Source organism: Uloborus diversus, chromosome 9 (assembly GCF_026930045.1).
Source record: "Uloborus diversus isolate 005 chromosome 9, Udiv.v.3.1, whole genome shotgun sequence".
Taxonomy (NCBI): Eukaryota; Metazoa; Arthropoda; class Arachnida; order Araneae; family Uloboridae; genus Uloborus; species Uloborus diversus.
In genome coordinates this window covers 136,580,863-136,608,626 of record NC_072739.1, presented here as the reverse complement: position 1 = coordinate 136,608,626, position 27,764 = coordinate 136,580,863, and the positions used below count along the sequence as shown (strand labels likewise).

The following is a 27,764-nucleotide window of genomic DNA, read 5'->3' as shown; positions in this document are numbered from 1 at the left end:
AATAGTTTTATTTTTAGAATTTTGTAAATACAGAACCGCGCGTTTTTGCATACCTGTTGATAGGTCGAAGAAAACATTCTTCCTTTCTGCTGTGACCAGTGGCTTATCCAAGGGAGGGTCTAGGGGTGTCCGAACCCCCTCTGAAATGGCTAAGTGTAAATATATGATTGAAGAAAAAAAATGTGTTGTGGTGAAAACAAGCATTTTACTAAGTAAAAAAAAAATGGAAGAAGAAAAAATATGCTTATATATGTCTCTTGTACAATGTATAATATACAAAAATTTTTTTGAAGGGAGAATTATTAAAGTAAAGTGGGGCGGGACAAAATGAGGGGGCGCTGTAAGGTGTAGAGCTTTATTGCAATGATTCTCAGTTTTTCCCTGTTGTGGGAAAATATTTCTCTTTGCAGTCTCCAAAAGATTGGTTTCCCTTGTATTATTGAAGTAGATGCAAATTCTGAGAATATACCTGTTTAGAATTTAACAAAAGACACTTCTTCTTTGTCTAGTTCCCTCCAAATTTCTTAGAATTTTTTTCCTGTGCGGACTTTTTGGGGAGGTGGGGAATTTATTTTGCATTAAATTTCGCTGCTTATTTCTAATTATTACTTGTCATTAAAAACAGTTAGATAAAATTTTCATCTCTAAAATATAATTTGCTTATTTTAAGACGATCTCCACCACATCAATTTGTCAAATTTCCACCCCCCCCCTCCCCCTGAAATAACTTCCTGGCTATGCCACTGGCTGTGAGATCGCAACCTGGATTTCGATTCGGTATTGTAGAATCGAATCTTAATTGCTACAATTTTTATTATAATTATTATTTTTACTGTTGCTTATATACTTCTATATTTTATCAGTAGCACTTGCTTTTTCTTCATTTTTTTTTTTAGTTTAGGAATTTCATTTCTTTCTCTTTTCGATCCCCCCTCCTCCCCCGCCGCACGTTTTGCTGCATCTATTTTAGGTTACATATTTGCGCACAATTAATTTGAAAAAAAACAGTGAGATTTTTTTTGGAAACCCTACTTTTTGCACACTACCGGAAACAAAAGATAGAGCTTTTTTTTTTGTTGATTTTGTGGTATTTAATTTGTTAGATTTTTAATTTAAACTTTCACAAAACGTGAAAGAATCACTTAATTTGAAAAAAAAAAAACGTTTTTGCATCATGCAGTATCAATCCTTTTTCGATGTAAACATTGCATCACGTTGTGACGTCATGTGTGCGATCGGTTGCAATGACTCAGTCAAGTGAATGAACTTTTGGGTGAACCGAGTCACCAGTTCATTGTATCTTATAACCGCGAGAATTTTTTGTAGATTGAGTTACTTTTTGATTGGCAACATATCTTTAACTTTCTTGCATTGGCAACACATCTTATATTTTGCATATTCTTAATTTGACAGCCATGTGAAGACCTTTAAATACTTCGAGCGATCTTTTTCGCTCTCTCTCTCTCACCTCACATAGCCGAAAAATGTGTTGTACGTGATTTCGTGATGTCTGCCAGTGCCCTTTACTCCTGGCAGGGCGTAATACAACGTGATGTCTATTTTAAAGTCTTAAAACGCCTTTAGGCTTATTTTTGTATGTTACGTAAATGCCATATATTCCTTGGAATCAGCATGTTCGTAAAAACTGAATGTATCGTTGTATTTTAGCGGCTAATCTTTGTCTATTCGTCTAAATGTTTTTTTTATATCAATGAAGATGTTGTTCGTCAACTTAAGTAATCCTTTGTGGATAATAAATACAGATTTTCCATGAGGAAAAATGCTTCACGTGTTTTTCTTTCCAACTTCAGGCTATGGACATTTTTATTTGCAAGTTCACTTCTACTAGCGGTGTAGTAAGCCTAAATTTCACTACACATAATGCTCACAAGTGGTTATGGGCCCAGGTCACCTGGACTTTGCAATTCCTGGCCATAACCTGAAGAACTTGGAAAATTTGAATTTTTATGCTCTGAAGAATTTTTAAAACATCGTAAAATTTTTGAAAGTATGGAAGTCCCTACAATACCTTTACTAAATGCCAATAATTGGAATACTTGGAAGAGAAACATACAAGTTGTCTTGCGTCATTCGGGCAGCTGGGAATTCATCGAAGCTGACGAAAAAGAAAAGAAACCTGAAGAAGAAAAATTGACGTTCCGAGATAAAGCGGAATTGAATCTTAGAAGAACTCGAGCTTATACTACTATTTATCAGTTCCTGTCAGAAGAATTCAAGCCTCTCATCGAATGCACTACTGAAGGAAAGATAGCTTGGGAAATCTTGTGCAAGTATTTTGAACCTGACACCCGTGCCAGATTAATATCCCTGTTGGATAAGTTTTTTCAAGTCAAGTTTCAAGACGGAGAAACGGTTGGTCTTTTCATCTGCCGAGTGAAAGCAGCCGCGTCACAATTAAAAGAAGTTGGCCATGCGATGTCCGACCTTTACATAGGTTTCCAGTATATCCGGAGTTTACCCCCTGAGTTTGCATCCATTGTACAGCAAATCTACAGATGGTCTGACGTGGACTTTACCCCATTGAAAATAGAACAAGAACTGTTGCTCGAAGCAAATAGAATTTCTGAAATGAACGTTCCACTACAGACACCTGCTGTGTATGTGACCGTTCCGAATTCGCTACCTGCCGGTAAGATCCATCCTTGTAAAAGTAGTTGTAAACCTGTGTCAAATTTTAGTAAAAATAGATTTAAAGGGAAATGTAATTTTTGTGGGATTTTTGGGCATAAAAAGGTTGATTGTTTTAAATTTAAGGCAAAGTTAAATTCTAAAAATTTTTCTCAAGGGTCTTCTAATTCTCAACATAATGTGAGTGAAATTAATGAGTCAGAAGCTTTGAATATTACTTCATCTGACTCAGATATAACGTGGATTGCCGATTCTGGAGCTACGTCACATGTCACTAAAAATAAAAATCTTTTCTCTGATTTTAGACCAGTTAATAACTTAAAAATGTCTATGGCTGTTGACGGTAAACAAAGCAATATTTTAGGGATTGGTACAATTCAATTGTTGGTCAAAATTAATGGTAGACATAGGAAAATTATCTTGAAAGATGTTCTGTACAATCCTGAAATCCGTCGTAATTTATTGTCATTATCTAAATTGGAACAGGAAGGTAACAAATTTGTTGGTCATAATACCATTCTTAAAGTTTATGACAAAAATTGGAATCAATTATTTTATGCAAAGCGTAGAAATGACATAAATTTATATTTTTTTAAGCCTAATAGATATTTGTATTTGAAAAATAGTGAACATTGTGATAATTCTGAACCTGTTTGTAACATTTCTGAAAAAATTGGTAAAATTTCACCTGAAGATTTATGGCACAAGAGATATTGTCACATTAATTATGAATATATTTCTAGAACTAGCAAAAACAATAGTGTTAGAGGTCTTCCTGAACTGAATAAAAATGTTAACTATTGTGAAATTTGTAAATATACTAAAGCTAGGAGTATTTCTTTTAAATCGATTGGGGCCGTGAGATCTTCTAAACCTTTAGAGCTTATACACATGGATGTAGGTGAAGTCCCAAATTTAACTTTGAGGGGAGAGAAATATTATTTATCCATTATGGACGATTTTTCAAAACGCGTTGCTGTATACCCTATGAAATTGAAGTCGGATGTTTTCAATATTTTTGTAAGATTTTTAAATCGTAATGAAAGGCTTTTAGGGAGGAAAATTAAATCAATTCGTACAGATGGGGGGAAAGAATTTTGCAATCAAAATTTTGAAATTTTCTTGAATAACCGTGGCATTAGGCATGAGAAAACTAATCCCTACACACCGATGATGAATGGCATAATTGAACGGTTTAACCAGACATTAATGGGGGGAGTTAGAGCACTTTTAAAAGAGAGTAACTTACCTTCGAAATTCTGGGGGGAAGCTGCATTTTGTTTTTCTTATGTTTGGAATAGGTCTTGTCATGGGAGCAATCATACCCCGTTTGAACTGTTTTTCAATAAAAAGCCTAACGTGAAACATCTCAGAACTTTTGGCTGTTTAACTTTTGTAAATGTTCCAAGTCAGAAAAGAAAGAAATTGGACGATAAATCTAAACCAGGAATTTTGTTAGGTTACGCTCAAAATACTAGAGGTTATCGTGTCTGGCTGGAAGACGAACAAAGAATCATAGAAACATGTAATGTCAGTTTTGATGAGGGAACTAAAGGGGCAGATGTCGTACTAGGTTCTGGATCAAGTAGTCCAAAGGTTATGAAATACTTACCTGACAATTTTGATTATGAATATCCTGTAACTTCAAATCAGGGAGTGGATGAGCTTTCCGGTGATAGTCCTAGTGAAGAATTAAAACCTTGTTCCGAAATTAATTGGTTGCGTCAAGCTGTTCCTAGACCATCGGGTGATAGAACTGATATTTACTATAGGATTGAAGGTTCAAATATTCGCTTGCGTTCTTTAAATGAAGTTATTAAATATTGTAATGATAACAAAATTGAATTTGATGAATCATATTTTAACTTTTCGGGCAAAAATTTAAAAGAGGGAAAGGTAATAGAAATTTTAGAGGGAAATCTTGCTGAAATTAAACTTCCATTAAATTTTGAAGAAGCCATTAATTCTAGGGAATCTAAACATTGGATTAACGCGATGGATCAGGAAATACAAACCATATATAATCGCGGTGTATGGGAGTTAGTGGATCCACCTGAACATAGTAAAATTTTGGGAAATCGGTGGGTATATACGGTAAAAGAAGATCAGCAAGGGAATATTGTGAAATACCGTGCTCGATTATGTGCTCAAGGTTATCTTCAGGAAGCTGGAGAATCATTCCAAGAAGTTTTTAGCCCAGTCATTGATTTTTCTATAATCAGATTGTTTTTCTGTATTTTTGTATGTCTTTTTAAATGGTGTCATCTGCATGTAGACATAAATAACGCTTATTTGTATGCTAATTTGGATACTAATGTATATATGAAACAACCTAGTGGATATGTACTAGAGCCTGGTAAAGTTTGTTTGTTAAAGAAAGCTTTGTACGGTTTACACCAAAGTGGTAGAATGTGGTACTATCAACTCCATGAAACACTTTTGAAAATGAACTTTACTAGTTTAGATTGGTGTAATTGTTGTTACATATATAAAAATAAGGTTATTCTTCTTTTTTATGTTGATGATATCATACTTTTTGGCAAACTAAAATCTGATTTGAATGAAATTGTAAATTTTTTAAGAAATCATTTTGAATTAAAAATTTTGGGTGAAATAAGAAAACTTCTGGGTGTTGAATTTCAAAACATTGATGGTAATTGGTATATTCATCAGACAACGTATATTAATAAAATTGTCGAGTTGTATTCTAGTTATAATATTCCAATTAGTAATGTTCCTATTTCGGTTGGGGTGGTTTATTCAAAAATTGATTCGCCTACTAGTAAGTTAGAAATAGATAAATGTAATTCTTTACCATATCGAAATTTAATTGGCTGTTTATCCTTTTTGGCTAGTAGAACTCGTCCCGACATAACATATGCTCTGAATATATTTTCCCAATTTCAATCTAATTATGGTGAAAAACATTGGCATGGTTTACTTCGTCTTCTTGGTTATGTTTTGTATACGAAAAATCTTAAATTGAAGTTATCAAATATTTCAAATTTAAATATTAAATGTTATTCTGATTCAGATTGGGCAGCTAGTAGAGATGATAGGGTTTCAATAGGAGGTTACATCATTTTGCTAGATAATGCACCTATCATGTGGAAAACCTTTAAGCATAAATGTATTGCTCTTTCCACTATGGAAGCCGAATATGTCACTTTGACAGAGGCTGCTAAAGAATTTGTCTGGATCATAAAAATTTTAAAAAATGAAAATTTGAATTTAATTTTGAAAAATTGTGAAATATTTTGTGACAACATTGCTGCAATAGATTTTTCCAAAAGTCCTATACAAAATCAAAGAAGTAAACATATTGATATCAAGTATCATTTTTTGAGAAATCTAGTAAATGAAAAATTGTTTAAATTAATGTATGTGAGTTCTAAATTAAATTTAGCTGATGCTTTGACAAAACCTTATACCAAATCTCAACTTGGACATTTTTGTGACATTATTTTTGGGGGGAAAAATATATAACCTAAATTTGAACTTTTTGGGTGTGTAAAATTTTTGTGAAATTCAATGGTGACTTTGTCAATTTGAATTTATTGTGAATTTTTCTGATTGTTGTGCATGTTGCAAAAATGGGGCCGCTTGTTAGATTTTTAATTTAAACTTTCACAAAACGTGAAAGAATCACTTAATTTGAAAAAAAAAAAAACGTTTTTGCATCATGCAGTATCAATCCTTTTTCGATGTAAACATTGCATCACGTTGTGACGTCATGTGTGCGATCGGTTGCAATGACTCAGTCAAGTGAATGAACTTTTGGGTGAACCGAGTCACCAGTTCATTGTATCTTATAACCGCGAGAATTTTTTGTAGATTGAGTTACTTTTTGATTGGCAACATATCTTTAACTTTCTTGCATTGGCAACACATCTTATATTTTGCATATTCTTAATTTGACAGCCATGTGAAGACCTTTAAATACTTCGAGCGATCTTTTTCGCTCTCTCTCTCTCACCTCACATAGCCGAAAAATGTGTTGTACGTGATTTCGTGATGTCTGCCAGTGCCCTTTACTCCTGGCAGGGCGTAATACAACGTGATGTCTATTTTAAAGTCTTAAAACGCCTTTAGGCTTATTTTTGTATGTTACGTAAATGCCATATATTCCTTGGAATCAGCATGTTCGTAAAAACTGAATGTATCGTTGTATTTTAGCGGCTAATCTTTGTCTATTCGTCTAAATGTTTTTTTTATATCAATGAAGATGTTGTTCGTCAACTTAAGTAATCCTTTGTGGATAATAAATACAGATTTTCCATGAGGAAAAATGCTTCACGTGTTTTTCTTTCCAACTTCAGGCTATGGACATTTTTATTTGCAAGTTCACTTCTACTAGCGGTGTAGTAAGCCTAAATTTCACTACACATAATGCTCACATAATTAAATAAATAAAATGAAGTTTTTGAGTGATTTTTTTTATCGCCAGTATAGTGCCTAGAAAGAGTAGTGTGCCGATCGGCGGGGAAAAAGTGAGGTCAGATCTGAGGAAAATCCAGGTGGCGCTGCACTCGAGTAGTACGTTATGCTCCTCAATCAGACTCGTTTTAAATCGGCGATTGCATGCTGATTTCGCAGTTTAGAAACCCCGTTTTTCGGATTAAACTTATTTCTGCGCAAAAGACAAATTCTGTAATAAGTGCTAATTGTTACATGGGTGTTCGTTTATTTTTTGAAGCATATAAAATTACCTTATTACCTTATTATAAAACTACCTTACTTCAATGAAAATAGTAGACTATAAGGGCCCATTCATTAAATACGTAAGGGTCCCAAGGGGGAGGGGGATTGGAAAAGCCTCTACGTACCCTTACTTGGGGGGAGGGTCAAACTCATTCTTACATAATATTTTCCTAGTCGATATTTCACATTAGACATTGCGCGGTCAAGTGATTTGGCAGAGATTATGTTCCATTTGCGTCTGGAAGGTAAGAAACGTGTTAGGATAAGATGTTTTTTTATTTGTTTTGCAAAGAATTTATAGTGTAAAATATAATAAAGGAGTCGCATTGCGTACGGCATGTTTTATTTGTAATTAATATTACATCAAAAAAAAAAAAGTCGAAAAAACATTCAGTTTAGATTCTTTTCAGTAACTATTTCTTTACGCAAAAGGTTTAATTTAATAATCTGAATTTAATAACGATTCCAGTGATGTAACGATTCAAGATTTGTTATTTTATCATTTTGAAAAACGAAATGGAATCTTACATAAGAATGGGGGGGGGGGATTCTTACGTACCCTTACATGGGGGAGGGAGGGTCAAAAATTGCCAAAATCATCCTTACGTAATTAATGAATGGCCCCTAAGTATTCAATAACAGCACGTCTCTTATTTCTCTACTAATAATAAAGCCGAGTCTCTCTGTCTGGATTTCTGTCCGGAATTCTGTCTGGATCCCTGTGACGTGCACAGCGCCTATACCGTTCGGCCGATTTTCATGAAATTTAGTACAAAGTTAGTTTGTAGCATGGGGGTGTACACCTCGAAGCGAATTTTCGAAAATTCGATTTTGTTCTTCTTTTATTTTTAAATTTTAAAAACAGTTTCCGAAGCAGAATTATCATAAGATGGACGAGTAAATTACGAAATTATCCTGATGTGGAATCGTAACATGGGAAGAGCGAATGAACATAGCCAATTGGCGAGAAATTCATCATCCATTATTTGTAAATATACAGGCTAATCAAATGACCTTTTAATTTTCTCCTTCGGACAAAGTCGTGCGGGTACCGCTAGTTACAAAACAAAACTGCTTCTAAATTCTTGAAGCTAATTAAAATTATCAGGGCTTCTCAATCTGAGTCGAAGAACAGGATAATCTACTTTTTACACCTTTGACCAAAATAGTAGCATTGATTTGTAAATTTTCTTCTACTTCAATAATGATCTTTTTATGGTCAATATTATTTTCCACATAATTTTCATTATATACAAAAACTACAATATTTGGAGATTTTTTAAATTTCATACAAACCCAATATTCGTTAGGCAAATTAATATGAACAATTTCATCTATAATAGATTTATACGTGGTTATTTCAGTTTCATCTGCGGAAAGGTCAAGTTTTATTTTTTTCAAACAGGGAACATATTTCTTAACTGCATAATTCCTGATGGACCTTTGCTTTGGTATTTTTTTAGTAAAGTATGTTGGCAGATTTGGGAAAATTGTCGTAATTGCCTCGTCTTTTAAAAAAAGTTTTCCCCGGGGAATCAAAACTTCCTCACCATTTATAATATGCTCATTATGCGTTTCAATAAAATGTTTTTCGAAATGCAGAGCACAAATTGAGCAATATTTATCAAAAACTTTATCTAACCTGGGAATTAACGAGTTCCACTTCTTTAGTTTTTTTTCATCTGCTGGAGCTTTAAAAAGCGAAACTTTTTCTTTGCATGTTTGGTATCCACTTTTGCACCCTGGTACGAAACAAGATGAAGCTTTACTTCTTCTAATATTAAACTTTGATGCCTCCATTAAAAGCTTTAAACGCTGTTTCATGAAATATTCACGAAATAAAGGTAAAAAAGAGAAACGCGGAACTAAATTGTAACAAAATCCCGCGTCTACTAATGTAAACACCGCGAAATTGAACGTACACCTCGACCGCACTGCCCTCTAGCGGTTTTCATACATTTTGTCTTCAAGAATCGAAGGGGAAAAAGCGCCGATCGGCACACTATTCTTTCCAGGCACTATATCGCCAGGGTTCGCTGATTCAAAGGAGTTTGATCTATATTAAGTGATTAAAATCAATATGATCAATTAAAATCATTTCGACTTAAGTCATGATTTTTATTTAAAATGGTTGTTTAAAATCATTTATTAACTTTCTAAAAAAGTGATTTTGCAATTTTAGAATGTGTTGTTCTGAATGTAAAATAGATTGCATTTACAACTTTAACTTCAATTAATTAAGATATCTAGGTCCCTCTCTGCCTGTATATGTGTGAGTTCATTCTCTGTGCATGTGATTTCAATACTTTAGAACTAAATTATTTTTTACAATGCTGGCCAAATTATTAGACAAAGACTGTTTTAAAACCAAATTCTTTATTGATTACATAACTATAGACACATTAACGAGCAGTGAAATAATTATCTAATATTTAGTATGCATTCCCTTGTTCTTGATGAGCAGTTTAAGTCTTTTTGGCATACTTTTCACAAAGTTTACACCATTTCTTAACTTTTTAAAAAAGGAGGTAAAAAATTGTTTATACTCACTATTATATATACTCACATACACATACTCACTAATTACCTAAAACTAACTTTAAATGTAACAGAACACACTAATAAAAAGAACTAGTGAACCGTTTAAGCTGATTGAGGTTATGTTCCTGGTAGGTAGATAAACAAAGGACATAAACAAAGCAGACAGTGCTGCCACCTGAAAACATTAAATTATGCTAAAATAACGTAATAATTAGTGTACAGTATGTATTGTACTTTAACAGTAAATAGTACTTTAGTACAAATAGTGTACAAAAACTAAAAAAAAAAAAACTCTTTAGTCTAACAATTTGGACAGCACTGTAGAGCCTTGTTTGTTTTTCACAACCTTGAAATATTGCTGCTATTCTTCAGAAATGAAATAAAGAACAAAGAAAAAATTGTAGCTCTTCAGAAATATGGCTATGAAAAATTTAATTGTTCAATAATAGGATCCCTCTGCTAAAACATACAAGGAAAAAACTTTTTGAGTTCTTATTTTTTTCAAAACCCAGCCATTTCTTTTCACACCTCTTATTATAACATATTTCAGAACCTCAAGATTTATGGAATGTTTAGAAAAAAATTTCGATTTCATTAGTAAACTGCAATTCAAATTGATTAGTTTTTGTAATGAAGTGAGCCTGAACATATCATTTTACTAAATTAGTAGTGAAAAACATTAAAAGCTACTAAAATAGTAAAAATATTAACGTGTACTCAGTGTTCGTATAACACATGATACAATTGCTTGGTTTTTTTCAATTTTCAACAGTGAGGTAGAATTCTTACTATTTTTTTTTTCAACACTTACAGAGTACTTATTTTTTCTATTGTCTTAAAAAAATTGATTTGAGTCATACATGTAGGGGAAACCCGGGCAACGTGAATACCTTAAGCTTTTCTTGATTATTGTCGTTTGGTTATTACTTTGGAAAGTGAAACAACAGTGTGTAATTATTCTTCATTTAATGAACTTACGTAATGCAGCAATAGTTGTCCTTAATATTAATTACACTATTAGATATAAGGCCAGTTTTCAACAATGACATAAATATCCACTTTGCCCAACACCCCGGGTAAAGTGGATTCGGTACCAGGGCAAAGCGAACACCAACATTATTTGCTATAAAACTAAACATTAAAAATAAAATAACCATCAAAAACTAAAGGAACATACCCGAAAATTTTTTTTTTGCTACAATGCTAATTATTGTAGCTATTACAAACAAAGAAATTGAATTTAAAAATGAAATAAACGTCTAAAATAAAAGGAGCATATTAAAAAACATTTTTTGGCTATAATGCTAATTATTGTAGTTATTATAAACAACAAAATAGAATTTAAAAAGAAAACAAGCATCGAAAATGAAAGGTTCATGTTAAAATTTTTTTTTTACAATACTAATTATTATAACAAACAGAGATTAATTTCTCTGTTGATGTTTTAGCAGTCTCAGGGTTGGTGAAATTAGTCTCTTCGTTGTCGATCTCCCTGTCACTCAAGTTGTGACTGTCCCTGTCATCATTGTCAACTAGTTCGTCATCCGATAAAGTCACATATTTCACTGCATCTTCGGGCGACATATACTTACGTTTGCTCATTTTACGTTTTTATTTACTCACAGACTACAGCACAAAAAACTCACGCGCTATCTTATTGGATCGCGAGCACGCCTGCTTGCATCAGAAAATGTTTTCACAGCAAACACAGTAGTTCTTGTGTTCTCTTTTTAAACTTTATCTAAATGTTCGTCTATGTGTGACAGAACACCCAGGAAAGCCAATGGAACCCACTGAAAAAATATAGCAACATGTTGGCTGGAGGACGAGTTATCTCGTCCCTAGCAGTCAATGTGTTAAGCATTGTGTGAGACGATATAATATTTCAATAACTATGAATTAAATCAAATGAAAAATACTTGTTAAAAGCTTTCCTTTTGAGAAGTTTTCATTAGTGTAAGCTATGTAATTTGTGTATGTATATTTTTTATATAATATTCTGAAATATGTTTATTTTTTAGAAAGCAGCACTTGAAGGAGAATTGCAAAAGCTTCTGAGCCAGAATGGCAAAAGTGAATTGGAAAAGAAAAAATTAACATTCTCCTGAGATTGAAGCAGAATTTTTCACAAAACTTTTTACCAAAAGTGTCTCAAGTTTGGAAGGCATCCCTAAATTAGTTTACACTTGACTCTTCAAGTTGTGAGACACCTAGTCATTGCCTCATTTCCACATTATTTGTTTTCTTTTAGTTTCTGCCCATTTTGAATTGTTATGTTTAAGTGTACCGCTGCTTAATTAATATTTATTGTATTAGTACTCATCATTAGCATGGTTGCACAAATAACGCTGCTAGGGCACTTCATCTGTGCATATTTGTGATGCCTAAATTGAATTTAGGAATGAAAAAATTATTATTTTTTTTTTTGGATTAAGGGGTCAGATTAGCTCTGAAACATTAAAAAAAAAAAAAAAACTAAAGTAAATAAAATAATTCTTTTAAATCTTGGCATGCATACTTATTTAGCAATCAATAATTTATTTTCAAAGCTTCAAAATATTGCCCACTTTAAATAAAAAGAAAAAATCAATTCTTTAAAATTCCTCAGTTTTTTTTGTTTTCAAAAATGTTTTTTGCTGAATGATCACGAACATCATCTCTAAAAATCTGTGCATTCATTTGCTTATATATTTATTTAAAATTTTTCTGAGATTAATTATGTAAAAAATGGTAAACATTTTTTGACAAATTTTGTTATTAAAAGTATTTTATGCTCTAAACGCTTTAGTAATTTATACAATGCTTATTCAATGCACAGTTTTGTTAAATATATTATCCTGACTCCAAAAAGTATTACTTTAAAGCTGTATCTTAAAAAATAAAAAAAAATTCTTATGGTTTCCAATAACATGAAAACACACACACAAAAAGAGATCATTGAGGAAAAGCAATTTAAAGTTTTTTTTTTTTTTTTTTTTTGCATAAGAACATATAGTGAGCATGACCAGAACCACTCATAACGTTTTAAACAGTAGAACTAAAGCGATGAAATTTTTCCCCTGTGTTAGGAATAATTTTTAGTTTGAAATAAGCAGTAAAAAGTTTTTTGATCATTTGGCCATTTTTGAAGTGATGGTGGTTGAAAAAAGCACATTCATTTAGTCTTTTTGGCTACTGAAACTATAAAGCTATATTGGCGAGGGAGAGACGTGGGGAGGGGGGAGCCATGTTACTATTTTTGCAGCAGTGCTGGTAATTATATTATATTGTTCTTGCTTTTCCGCTTAGCTATGTAAGACAAAGTAAAATAAGTTAGATTTAATTTTACTTTAACTCGACAAGAGTGACCGATGCAACGAAAGGAGTGTTATCTATTCAATACACATGAGCAATTCTATCGGAAATAAATAATAATATTGCAAAGAAAAAATGAGATTCATTTGTATTTGTTAATTTTATGAGATGTTGTGCATTGTAAGAGTTAAACCTGAAACGTAATTTGTCAAATTTGTTCTGTGGTTTTTCATTTGTATTTCCTTCAAAATAGCTTCAAGTTCATATTTCACCAATATAAAGCCGTAAAATTATTTTCTTGGTCATTCATTCATGAACATGTAAGTCATAAAATTTTCGTTAGCTATGTACAGTTTTTACTTTTTACGTGTCCTTGTGTAAAAATATCTCATAAATTATGACCAAGATTTTGGAAAGTAATAACGGAAAATTATTGTGAAAATCTCTTGACGAACTTGATTGTTAAGATTTACAGTGAAAAACATTTAACACAAAACTAAGTGGACCGACATATTTTTTCATGTTAAAAGATTTGTATGAAATGGAATATCATACACTTCAGACCATTGCATCATTTCATGCTAACTAATTTTTCATGTGAAGCCTTTTCGTGTTAAAGGTTCTTCACTGTATTCATTAGAGTTAAAGATTATGTATGTAACACAGGCAGGGGTGGAAAAAGAATATCACTCTTGGGGAGGGGGTCATGATGCACAATGACCTCCCCCCATGAACGAACCTATGATTTTAGCTACAAAGGAACTCTGAAACTGCTTGGGTGTCCATAGAAAGCACAAAATGGGCCAGGAATAAGGCACATAATAGGGCATAAATGTTACTAATTAATTTCATAAGCAAATGAAAAGAATTAGGATTTCAAATACAGTAAAACTCCTCCTAACGGACAACCCTCAAATCTGTACCTCAGAGCCAGAGGAACGTATGTCACATTATGATAATTTTACAGTAGAGAGAAAAACTTTTTTCTGGTCCATGCAAAGGATGGGACGCACGCTCTTTTACCCTGGTAAAAAATTGAAAAGGATATTTTTTTTAAAGAAGTATGTTCACATGGCTCCATGTGGAATAGGCTTCTACATACAATGCACTAATAAACAGAAAATCACAATTTTTGGACTTACGTCCGTCTGGCTCTGAGGTACAGAAATGCAGACAATTTTTAATTCCCTGATTCCAATTCAAATAATATTATTAAACCCCTGTCCAGCAGACACCCCTCTTCTGCGAACAAAAATATGTGTCCCGTTAGGGTCCACATTAGAGGGACTTTACTGTATTTACTTTCAAAAATAATTAATGAATTGTAAAAACTACTGAAATCGTCTACGTTTCGATCATTAAGAGTTTGAGCAAAAATTTGGGACAGATAATATTGTCAACGGTTTAGGGGGAGGGGTCATGCCTACCATGATCCTACCCTTGCATCCACTCCTGAAGGCAAAAGCATATGCAGGGTAAGGGCTTGGAATTTTACCCAATCCTTTTTAAAAATGAAAATTAAACTAAAAATATAATCTGTAAATGTACATGTCTGTATATGTATGTATTATATATTTTTTTTAATGGAACCTTTCTAAAAATCTTGCTTGTGTCACTGCTATGAATGTAAAAAGCTTTAATGGGGTTGTTTCTTTCAGGCAAAAGTACTACTTTTAGTCGCTGACATTGATAGAATGAGTAAAAAAAAATAACATGGACACAGAAAATACTTTCATTCTCCCAACAGTTATTTTTAAATTAATTTTTTAAAATGTCGATTTTGAAAACAAGGCGTGGTCTTTATGACGTCACAAATGATGCAATTTGGCACATCTTTCTACCACGGTTCCACGTTATGATAATCAAGAAGCGAATTAAATATTGCACTCTATGCTTGCTATCAACCATATTGTTGCAAATACACGTGAGTAAAGATGCGAATTAAATATTTTGTTCTGTGAATGGCAACACTGAATGGCATTTCATCATTTGTGATGTCTCACGACAGAAGCGTAAACAATGAAAACGCACGGATTTAAGTAATTTTTTAAAAATATTAAACTTAAACAAATTATTTAAAAATGGTCAGATCCTATGTTTTTAAGCTTGCTCTTTCAGAAAAAAATGCTTTTAAAATTTTGGAAACGACCCCATTCTCTAATACATGTTTTTAAAAATAAATGATAATTTTAGTTACTGAAAAAATGATGTACAAGATCAAAATGTTTGAAACGAAATGTGATACTAGAAAATTGATTATTTATGTTTGATTTGAAATAAAGAAATCTGAAATTATTTATCATAACAATATTTTTTACCAAAGATAATTAGCCACTCGAGTAACTAGTATTGAATTTTAGATGAAAACATTTTGTAACTATAAAACTATTGTACTTACACATGTTTGCAGTATTAAGAGTTCGTTTGATGTATGTTTTGTATCTGAAGTTGTATACTATATACAAAAGTATAGCAGGCAAATGAACAAAGCTGTAGATGTCATAAAATAAATTAAATGTATTGTTAAAAGTTTGAATATTGAATCTTGTTTCAATTACTTAAACCAGTTTTACTTAATTAATTATGAGGTTAATAATGAATCTAATCGGATATATTTTTTTCTCAACCATTGTGTTTTGTTGCAATCCAAGAGTAGCTTTATGCAAATTCCAAAGAAGACAAATGTTGGTGACAAAGTGGCATGTGAAAGGAAGGACCGGAATGTTTTATATCTCTTAGCTTTTGATAAACAATTTTTCTTTCACTTACATCTTCTATGTGAAAGAAAAATTGTTTATAGAAAAGTGTGGTTTGGCAGAAATTTGAATTATTTCAACTTCAAACCTTGAGTGAATGATTTTTAATCTTTTTTGCAAATATTCTTGAAAAAATTATGTGTAACTTATAACTGATTCCAGACTACAGTTATTTTTACTAAATATTTCTTCTTTTGCACGTATATTTGTGAGAAAAAATAAACATTGAACCCAAGATAAATAAATACCTTTATGCTGAACAGTAAAGTAAACATAAACAACGTCAAAAAAGCAAATTTGCAGATTACTGCAGACATGTGTTTCGGCGTTTCAGGGAACGCCTTTTTCAATGCAAAAAGTAAAGAGCTTATGGATGAAAAGACTGAAAAAGGCGTTCCCTGAAACGCCAAAACACGTGTATGCAGTAAATCTGCAAATTTGTGCTTTTTTGACGTTGTTTATGTTTATTTCATTGGAACCCAAGGTTGTGAAAATTGGAGTTTCGAACCTAAGCCCTTTTTCAAGAAATGGCATTTTTTCCGGTATTGTATGTTCTTTCCTACTACTGTTGGAGAAAAGTTGAAATTTGTCTTGCTGAATATATCAGCTGTCTAGCAAGATCTTCAGCTGTGACAAGAAATCTATCAAAGTTTTGAACTTTTTTAATGAATTTTTCAAAATTAATCTGTTTTAGAACTTTTCCCTCCAAAAAACAAAAAGTTAGCTGGTGGAAACTCTGGACAATTATGTCCTTCTACTTAATTTTAAGCGAATTATTTTAGTGGGATGATTATGAAGTAAAGTATTGTATGATATTGCACTCCCAAGCTACTGCACATAGGCCAATTGTGATTATCGAGGCTGATCCCTGTGTTGTTACAGTTATTAGTCCAACAGTTATTTTTTAATTAGTTTTTTTAAACTGTCCGATTTTTCAAACAAGGCGTGGTCTTTATGACGTCACAAATGATGCAATTTGGCGCATCTTTCTACCACGGTTCCACGTTATGATAATCATGAAGGGAATTAAATATTGCGCTCTACGCTTGTTATCAACCATATCATTGCCAATACACGTGAGTAAAGAATAAAGATGCGAATTAAATATTTTGTTCTGTGAATGGCAACACTGAACGGCATTTCATCATTTGTGATGTCACACAACAGAAGCGTAAACAATGAAAGAGCACCGATTCAAGTATTTTCTTTAAAAATATTAAACTTGAAGAAATTATTTAAAAAATGGTCAGATCCTATATTTTTAAGCATGCTCTTTCAGAAAAAAATACTTTTAAAATTTTGGAAACGACCCCATTCTTGGTTTGTTATTTTCTTTCCTTTTCCGTGTCTCCCCATGCTATCTAAAAAAAATAAAATGTTATGTGTGTTCTGGCCCTGAGATTCATTTAATTTGGGATAAGACCTTTGGATGGAAACGTTTTTGTACCATTGCTCTACACTACGCCACTGATTCTCAACCAGTAATACAGTACATGTTCCTCTTGGGAGAGTGCAAAAGTCTGTTTGGGATATACAGTCAACTCCATGGGCGGATCCAGAAAATGTTCAAGGAGGGGACGATTGTTTTTCACTTTACTCTTTGGAACTTCAATTTCTAAAAATTTTCGAAGGAGTGCATTGAACCCCTCATTTACCTATCCCTAATATCATCTATCGTCTAAAACTGAGATTTCGGAACTTCAATTTCAAAAATATTTCTGTAGAAAGTTTCTGTCCCTATCCCCAGAGTAATAAGAGATGTGCTACGATTGCATTTTAAAGACTTAAATTCCGGAAAAATTCCTGAAAAGAGCTCCCTTTCTTCTAACACCATCGAAGATTATGTAAAATTACGGTTTTGAAACTTCAGTATTGAAAATATACATGAAAAAATTTCGTGTCTCTCGGATCAAGGAGGGGGCGATCGCCCCCCATCGCCCCTCCCTTGTATCCGTCCTTGGTCAACTCCTAAATGCATACAAAGTTATATTGATAATGCTGAAATTTAGCTGTGACAAAAGTTTGAGTAATATCTTATAATCCTACTTGGGAAAGAAAAGTATTGTACCACTTTTTCAATTTACTACTGGACTGGAATTAAAAAAGAAGTTAAAGAAATAGCAGACAATGCTATGAAGTTTTTTTCTAGGGTTTAAGAGAACTATCTTCCATGAAAAAGGATTTTTAAGTTTAATTTACGTGAAGAATTGATACAAAATCGAGCTTAATGCTGAGGATGATACAGTTGGTTTCCCTGTTTAACGACCACTTTTCACGGTCCGAGACCCTCCACTATAGTTTTAGAAAAATTCTGTTTGAAAAGCCATTCTACTTCAGAACAAATTTTCGTGTTCCCTTAAAAGTTGTTAAGTAGAGTATCAGCTGTATATGGCTGTACTCGACTAAGCTGGAACCAAGCATGGATGAACTTTCTAAACAAAAATAAGCTAATTTTCACACTAATTTTCAGTTTTTTTTTTTTTTTTTTTTTTGGATTTTGTGTCTGATTTTAAAACGTTAGAAATAAATCCTAATTGATATCCAGTAAAATAGAATTTTGGTGTGTTTAATTTAAATTACCTATTCATAATTGTGCAATCCAACTTGAATAATTAAACTTTAACCAATAAACTACATTTCAATAAAATTAATTTTTTGTTGGAGGTACACAAAGCTGTGTACAAAAAGGGGTGCAGCTGATAAGGGTTGAGAATCCTTGTAATATCGCAAAAACACCGTAAATATCACAAACTGAATTTTTATCTCCTTTTTTTTTATTTTCCAATTTGTGAAAAAAAGCCAGGGGTTTATATGGTTTCTGGCTATGTCCTATATTCTAGTTCCAAACAAGGGCGCCCCGAACTGAAATTTTTGGGGAGAACGAAAATTCTCGAATTGTCAAATTTTACTCCAAATTTCGCCGAATGCTGATAATTTTGCCAAATAGAACTCCAAATTTTGCCGAATCGTCCGACTAAAATTGCCGAATAAGGACATTTTTGGGAGATCACAGTGACTTCCCAACGGGACGCCCCTGGTTCCAAGACACAGCCTAATCAGTCAGTTCATTAACTTATTACATGAAATTCGAAGACGGAACTACAATTACCTTTTAGCTATTTTTTTTTCACCCTCCACATCACTTAGCGACCTTGGTAACATAAGCCGAACAAACTCGAGCATCTTTCCCCCCCTCTTTGCCTTGGTTCGAAGGTTAACGCACGCTGCTGAGTGGAGATTCCCTTTCATTTCCGCGACATTTTTTTACCCACTTTTATTCAAAAAAAAAGAGAGCAATCTTTTGGAGTAGCATCGGTTTTTGCTACATCTTCTAACGTTATTTGTGTGTTTGGTTTACCAAGCTTAAGGGAAGAGTGAAGAGATTAAAGGTGAACCGAAATAGTAAGATGAAAAGGAATATGGTTAACACACAAGTAACCCCCAAGAGCGACAGTGTAACTTCTCAAAAGTTACGAGCATCTCCCAAGGAGGCTGTCCATTCATAATTTCACACTTTTTTTATTTTTCTCTCCCCCTTTTGTCACAAAGTGTCACACTTCACCACACCCCCTCCTCCTTGTCACATGTCCTCAATTTTTTATTAAAATATTCTTATAAAAATACTTGATGTCACATTTCTTGTTACCCTCATCCTGCCCCTTGTCACAATTCACAATTTCACGACCCCCTCCCCCCTCAAAGCGCGACATCATTTGTGGACAGCCTCAAGAACAATATATCCCAAAACCTGTTAGCCCGGGACCGAGCTTGAAGGGGGCCCAATATTTTTAAATGAGGAATGAAATATGTGCAAAGACGTAGGGATATGGAGGGGGCCCGTAAAAGTCATTTGTGACGGACCACAAAATTTCTGTGCACGCCCCTGAAAACACCCCTAAAACTTTTAATGTGGCAGTCGGTGTCCTCCACCCTCGAAGTTTGATTACTAGGGATTTCCACCTAAGGGAGCCATGGTGCAAACTGCGCCATTAAAAATTTTAGGAGGGAAAGGGGCTTTAAGGGGTATTTTTTTGGTGGGGGGGGGGGGGGGGGCTTTTGGTTTGGAAGGGGTCTTTATGGTATTGGAGGGGGATGGGCACCATTGTGATTACTACGTAGGCCATTTAGGCGGTGGTTTAGGGCCCCCGCCTTTTAGGAAGCCCTTTAAATGACTAAAATTGTCAGATTTGATTGCAGTGGGCACTGGAAAAGAGTTTTGGCTAAGGCCCCCCCCCCCATAGTTTTATCGGGAACTGGCCCTCCCTCTTCTGACCCCCAGGTTATGGAAATTTTCCCGTACAGTGGCGAAATTTTAATAAGGCAGAGTAATCAGCCGCCTCGGACGGAAATTTTTACCTGCTCCTTATTTTTCTATTGTTGGAAACAAAATATATAAGCATTTTTAAGAAACAATTATGAATATTATTATTTCTAATTATTGTCGCTACGAATTTCCATTTACACCACGTAACGTTATATGAAAATAGTTTTAGATTTGCAGAAGTCTGTTCTGCAATCATATTCTCTAAAGACGGTCATTTTACCAAGTTTTCTCAAGCACTATCAAAACTTTTCTTACTGTTATTAACTATCAGAGTTATGAAAACGTGTTCTTACAAAACTATTGTCTTTTGCTTTTTATTTCTAAAGTGCTGCTTTGTAGCACAATGGGGGGGGGGGGGGGGTTACAAAGTAATGTTATTAATTAAGGCTGAACTAAGTAAAAACAATTTGTTTCAAATACCATCTTTTTGTCTCTTTTGAGATGCGACATTTTCGATACTGAAAATCCGTCACTGATTAGGCATGGTTTAGAATGAAACAATTAGGGTAGGGGGTATGTAAAGTCCCGTAATTTACAATTGCTGCAACACATGAATAAAGGAAACATTTTCCCGATTTTTTTTTTTTTTTTTTGTAAATTAAAGTCGTAAAATGGGTCTCCGAATTCTAGCTCTGTCTGAGAAGAAATAATCGAGAAATTTATTATTTAGCAGAAAGAAAAAATTGCGGGGCTTTTATACCCCACAGCAAAAGGCAGAGCCAAGCGATACAGATCTTTACCCCGTTCAAAATTAATGCGAAGAAAAGGGAATGCTTGGCGGATAAAAGCACGTGGTATATCTAGTAACCCTCCTGTATCATTGATTTATTGTTATTCAACGGGATTTAAACTTCAGTATCTTATATCCATTTATTTAAAAACTGGTGCAAAAACAAGATTTTCTTCTCCACAAAAGAAGGATTCGATTACCCAGGGCCGAATTTAGCACCATGCTGCCCAGGCCCGTATATATACGAGCCAACGCATCAGCTTAAGATCAGCCATTTTGGATCGGAGCGCGTGTTTGAGTGGTTGTCTTTGCTGGTGAGTTATCGCGTTTGGTGATTGTTCACAGTGAGCAATTATTAGCGACACGTGAATTATTTATTAAATAAAACATTATTATCGGCAAATTTGGCGAAATCCGAAACTTTGCTGTGGTAACCCTAGCAGTGCAACAATAAAAAATCCGATCCAAAATGGCTAAACTTAGGCTGATGTGTCGGCCTATCTAGATAGGGGCTCTATGCCGCCCCTAAGCAGATTTGAAATCTGCCGCTCCTCCCCCATAAGAGATGCAAAAGCTCAAAAACACGCCAAAAAGTGTTCCCGAAAATTGTCTGGCTAATGAAGAAATGACAACGTTTCACATTCAGGGGCTCCCAAAAAATTCCTTATTCGGCAAATTTTGCAGACGATTCGAAAAATTTGGATATAATATTGTAACATAGTATTTTTTCTTTATAAAATTTTTTAAAATTGTTTTTCAATGATACCTAACGTTCCTTCCCACTAGATGTTATGTACGTATATATGATGTGAGTGTAAGCTCGTGTTTTATCATTCGATAAAATTAGAATTTTCCTCCTCCCAACAATTTTAGTTCGATGCGTCTCTTTATTTATGCTGATCAATTACCACGATCGAAAAACATTTGATTTTCATAAAATGTGTGAAAGTAATTACTATTATTAAATTTCAAGAAAAAATTGTCTCTGAGAAAAATGAAAGAATGCTAATATATTTTATTTTCAAGAATAAAAAAATCATTTAAAAAATGTATGACTGAAGCAAAATTTGCCGCCCCTGAAAATTTTGCTGCCTTAGGCAGCTACCTACTTGGGAAATTGGACCCTGAATTTACCTGGAGAAATATGACAGCTGCATGATGAAAAGTAAGTAATTTAACTGAGACTAAGCTGTCTAGATACCTACGTAGAAAAAGGTTCACTCAGTTGAGTCTTCTAATACGTTATTGCATTGCGGAAACGTGCTATCCTGTGAAGTTACGAGAATGTCTTCATCACGCCTTAATTTACAATGAAAGTCTCTTGTGTCGCAAACATTGCAGGCACCTAGAAGTTTTTTTATGTGGAAAAAAAAAAAAAACTTTACATAACTTCAATATTTCAAGAAGGAGAAGGTTATCTTGGCCGCATTGAGCAGGGATAAGCTTGAGGGGTTTCCCTGCAGTTCTAATCAAAGTGATAAGGATCGAAGTGATGGGCCTATAACTATCTAGGGGTCAAATGATAAAGATGAAAAATGATCATCATTCGATTAATTTCTTCTGCATAAAATATACTATTTATTACGTGAGAATTTTCGTATTTTGACTGATCAACACGTTATAAGGTGCGCTTAACCTAACTTAACCATTTTTGGAAACTACACTGGTGTGCAAAAATTAAGGACGAAGTCGAAAAATTAGCATATCAGCTGAACGAAGAGGCAGAGCGGACAGAAAGACCAATCAGGAGATTAAGTAAGGTGATGTACGGTAGCACATGCGCAGATATGCAGACAGACGTAATGGAGGAGTGTCTGAGTAGTATAAAGCATGTTGTCGGTGTAAGATCAGTATTTCTGGCAAAGAGATTACACGCCGTATAGCAGTTAAAATCACACCGAGTTGCTGTCTTTGCGAGAAATGGCGAATAATCAATCTGTTAGACGACATCTGGATGCTTTTACCCGAGGTCGAATCATTGGGAAGTTGGAGGAAGGCCGCAGTGTGACAAGTGTGGCTGCCGAGTTCGGAATTGCTCACATCATCGTTTCAAGACTTTGGAGACAATTTCAAACTACAGGAACAGCTAACGCCTGCCCATCGGAGAAGGCGTTCTCTGTGGTGCCGGGAACACCGGAATCGGAGAGACAATGAATGGGGACGAGTACTCTTTACAGATGAGAGCAGATTCAGTCTGAGTAGCGATTCTCATCGCATACTCATCTGGAGAGAGCGGGGAAGCCGCAATCATCCCTCGAACATCACTGAAAGGGACAGGTATGGAGGTTACGGTGTTCTCAATTGGGGAGGCATCACGCTTGGTAGTCGTACAGACCTTCACATCTTCGACGCAGGTTCAGTCAACGGGACCCGTTATTGTAACGAGATTCTTCTTCCATATGTGCGTCTTTTTAGAGGCGCTATGGGTCCGCAGTTTCTGTTCATGGACGACAATGCACCATGTCATCGCACAGTAGTTGCCGAATAGCTCTTAGAGAGTGAGGATATTGAACGTATGGATTGGCCGGCACGATCTCCGGATCTCAATCTCATCGAGCATGTATGGGATTTTCTAGGCAGACGCTTGGCAGTTCGTACCTTACCACCAGTAACGATTCGGGAGCTACGATTGGCGCTGCAAGACGAATGGGCAGCAATGCCTCAACAACTCATTGACACCCTCATTCTCAGCATGGGCAGACGTTGTGAAACCTGCCTAGCAGTCGGGGGAGATCATATCCCCTACTAAAGAGCGGATGTTTCTTGCTGGACACCCATCACAGGGATGTTTCGGCCTTCACATGGACGGATTTATGGGGTCTAGAGGGGGGCAATGCCCCCCAGTTTTGGGAGGACTTTATGTAGTAACAACACATCTTCTGAAAATTAAAGGGAAAAAAAATATGATTTTTTCTTTTTTGAATAGTTTAGAAGAGCATGGGTGGATTTATAGGAGGGGGGGGGCATAGGGGACAATGCCCCCAGTTTTGGGAGAACTTTATATAGTAACAACACGTCTTCCAAAATCTTAAAACAAAAAAATCATGATTTTTTCTTTTTTGAATAGTTCAATGAAAATTAAGAGAAAAGCGAATGTCCTTTTCTGATGGGAGAAAAGAAGAGGAAAAAAAAAAACATTAAATACATGTAGTACAGCTGTCACTAAAGTACATTAATTGACATTTTGAGAAATTCTAAAAAACTTTGTTTTCTTTCCCATCTCTCTCTCTTTTTTCTGAGAGAGAGAGAATATAAATACTATCGCAAACTGAATAAATTGCAGTTATCTGAGTGTTCTGATTAAATGAATCTTTTTACTTAGAGGGAGAGTACAATTTTACTTACTTTATAAATACTGTTTAAAAAGTAAGGTAAGTCATAATCATCTAAGTCTCAGTGAGTCGGTCCTTGTCATTATTGAAATCCAAATAATTTAGTCATGAAAAGTTTTGGAAAAAAAATTTCTGAAATTTTATAAAAGTATATAAAAACATATAACAATGAGATTGGTAAAATCGTAAAAATCCTTTAACTGTAAAAACTGACGAATTTTCGTAAAAATTACAAAAAATCAACTAAAAATTTGCACGTAAGAGTGAATTACAAACAGGGTCGAATTTGCCTGTAAGATAAACAAGCTATTGCTTAGGGCCCCTGCTTTGAAGTGGGTCCCTAACTCCTAAAAAAAATTCATGATTCGTTCCTTAAAAAAATGGAAATGGCTTGAAAAAACTAATTTCATATTTAAGTGCTTGAAAACCTTGAATATTTGGAAACGTGTGGCTACAAACCTTAAATTTTAAAATTTCTAACAAATGGTAGAAGGGGAGGAATGCCAAAATATGTCTAATTCGGCTCCTTGCCACACCCTGTATTAAAAGTGTAAAAATCATGGTTCTCACGTTTGTGACATTATTTGAAATAAATTTTTGTGTCTCACATGTTTCATATCTTGCTATTTATTCAATCCTGAATGCAGTATTTTGGAAATTCTTTTGTATTGATTGCTTTTATCTTACTTCTTCTGCATATTGTCTATTTGTTTAGCACGGAAAAAAATACACACTACTTCTATTTCTTTTCGTTTTCTGCTCCACTTGCAACTGAAGAAAAGTTGTTGTCATGTGAAATCTATGGTTTCTTTTTTTCTTTTAAATTTAAAATAGCTATTTCTCACAAAGTTAGAACAGGACTGTAAAAATTTACAATCAAGTACTAAAATATCAGAGACTGGAAAGTACAAATGAAGTGCGTTAAATAATTTTAATTGTTCTAGAATCCTTGAAAATAATTAGATAAGTCTTTGAAAATCCTAAGCAAAGTGGGCTCCAATTACTTCTACTGCATATTGTTAATCTGTGTAGCCAGGGAAAGAAATACCCTATTTCTATTCCTTTTCGTTTTCTGCACTACTTATAATTAAAAAAAGGTGGTTGTAATGAGAAATCTATGGTTTCTTTTTCCTTTCAAACTTAAAATGGCTGTTTCTTACAAAGTTTGAACAATACTGTACAACTGTAGAATCTAGTTACCAATTTCTATTTCTATCCAATTAACTTTTATAAGGCTTCAAAATGCAGAATTTTATACCCATTTTACAAAATTTCCTCTGGGTGAGAAACCCCCGGCCCCCTAAAATCGGAGATATTCTATTTCCCACTTAAAAGGGAGCCCTGCGTCACTCTCTTGATAACAGTTCCCTCTTTTAAGGTCAATTCAAAAAGAACAGCATGAAAACACATATTAATGAAAATGACACACAAAAAAGTAAAGCATGAACTTATGCATCACAGGAAACAGACAAAAACATGGGAGTGGGGGGGGGGGCAATAAAAATGTTGCTAAAAAAAATCCTGCCCCCCCCCAGGAACTCAGTCCTAAATCCGCCTATGGGCCTTCAGTCGCATTGCGCTCCATGCTACTTTTTCAATAAAGCTTCTTTTTATCCCTCTGATTTCTCTTTTAATAAGTGTTGCTTACATTACACATGTCCTTACGTATTGGGGATCCTACGGTATTAAATGTGTTGATTTGGAAAGCTTTTGTACAAAGTTATATTGAAAAAACCGTCTCGTCCTTAATTTTTGCACACCAGTGTATCTGCAAATCTGTTAGTGCATGTATTTGGCCGATTTCTTGAGGTCTTGTGAAGCATTACTACGTCCATCTCGGCAAATAATACAAGAATTCAAACAAAAACTGAAATACAAGGGGAGTTCAGCTGAAAGATTTGTGCCACTCTTTAGTCTCACGAACTCAGTGCTTTACTGAGCTCGGCCCTTGTCCGCAGTATACTATTTGACTATGTTTCGCAGCAACCATTAAAAACAGGCAGTATAAATAAAAAATACTACCTTCAATTTGAAATAAGACCTATTTATGAAACCATAATATCTCTATGAAATTGTAGCAATAGTTTTACAACTGCCCCTGCAACAAATTACATTATAAAGAATGAAATTAATTCATTGTAAAACTGATAATAGCTGTAATTTTTTGCTGTATGTCAGAATGTTGAGTACGTAGAACAGGAGCAGAACCCAAGAACTAAAATTTGTTTTTGTGTGCGCACTGCCCATAGACTAGAAAGCTCGTTTTTCATTGAAAAGTTGTTACGAGCGGAAGAAGTTTTGAGAAACAACTTTGTTACCCAATAGCGGTAATCATTTTCAAAATCAAATCAAATTTATTGAGTGAAACTTAGTCAGAAAATTGGTTTCCAGCAGATGAACTCTGAAATGCAATTATGATTCATACTCGGGCGTGGACAGTGTCATAAATTTCTCAAATGAACAGTAATGGTTTTTAATATCATGACATAACAGTTGCACTGCTTTTTCTTCATACAGATTGTTTCTATCTTTTCACGTTGTTCTTTTAGGCAGGGAACACAAAAATCCAGCTTTCTTTTTAACGCTGGTATTTTGTCTTTTTGTCTCTCATAACAAATGTAGTTACTGCTTCGAGAGTTCAACAAAAAATCAACAAAATATTTATCAGCCGTCGTTCCTCATGTAAAACATCGAAAACAGCTAAAAATGTTGATGCCTTTTGCTCCAGTTGATTCATTACATAAAACGACTTTACATTTGTGACAGTATATTACACTCTCTGAAAACGCATGCTCAAATCTCAAGGAATGTTTGTTACATTTGACGAAATGGCTTAACGAAAAATGCTCCCAAGAAACTCTTCGTCAAATTGAGGAAAATTTCTTGAAATTTGAGCTTGAGTTTCTGACCTTGGATTAAAGAATCGTCGTAATTGACGAAATGTATTTTATGACTGAAAAATTCTCGAAAGTGTTAGTTTCGGAGAGTATTGTACTACTATATTTGCAGTATTTTTGAAAGTTAAGATTGTACCGAGATGGTGGCAGAATTAAAACGGATGTTCCATCTGAAGCATGAATTTTGAGGATGTCAAGTTTAGTTCTTATAAAGTCATACACAATAAAATTCCGTTTTAAAGAATTTCTTAGAAATTAATAAAAACACTTTCATTTTAACACTTTAAATTTTAACAAACAGAATAGCTTATAATGAACATAAAAAGTAAGGATTCAACTTAAAGTTTTAAGCTGGTCAGTTGAGTTGATTTCGATTGGATGTCAAAAGCAAAATTCGATACATGCCAACAAAATTTAAAAACACGTTTTTTCTGTAATTTAAAAACAGACAATTCAATTGGATGTAAAAACGACTATTTGCTCATATTTTTTTTATGATCAGAAAAAAAACGTTATTTATTGAAAAAAAAATATTTACCT

At 34.0% G+C, this 27,764-nt stretch overlaps 1 protein-coding gene across 1 annotated transcript in view; it reads left to right on the top strand.

Annotated features, from left to right (window-relative positions):
- LOC129230101 (valine--tRNA ligase-like) overlaps positions 1-15,717 on the top strand; it is an 86,005-nt gene extending 70,288 nt beyond the window's left edge. The window contains exon 25 of the mRNA XM_054864499.1: positions 11,913-15,717. Coding sequence (XP_054720474.1) covers positions 11,913-11,999 — 87 coding nt within the window. The 3' untranslated portion in view covers positions 12,000-15,717. The remainder of the gene's footprint in view (positions 1-11,912) is intronic.
- The last annotated feature ends 12,047 nt before the right edge of the window (positions 15,718-27,764 follow it).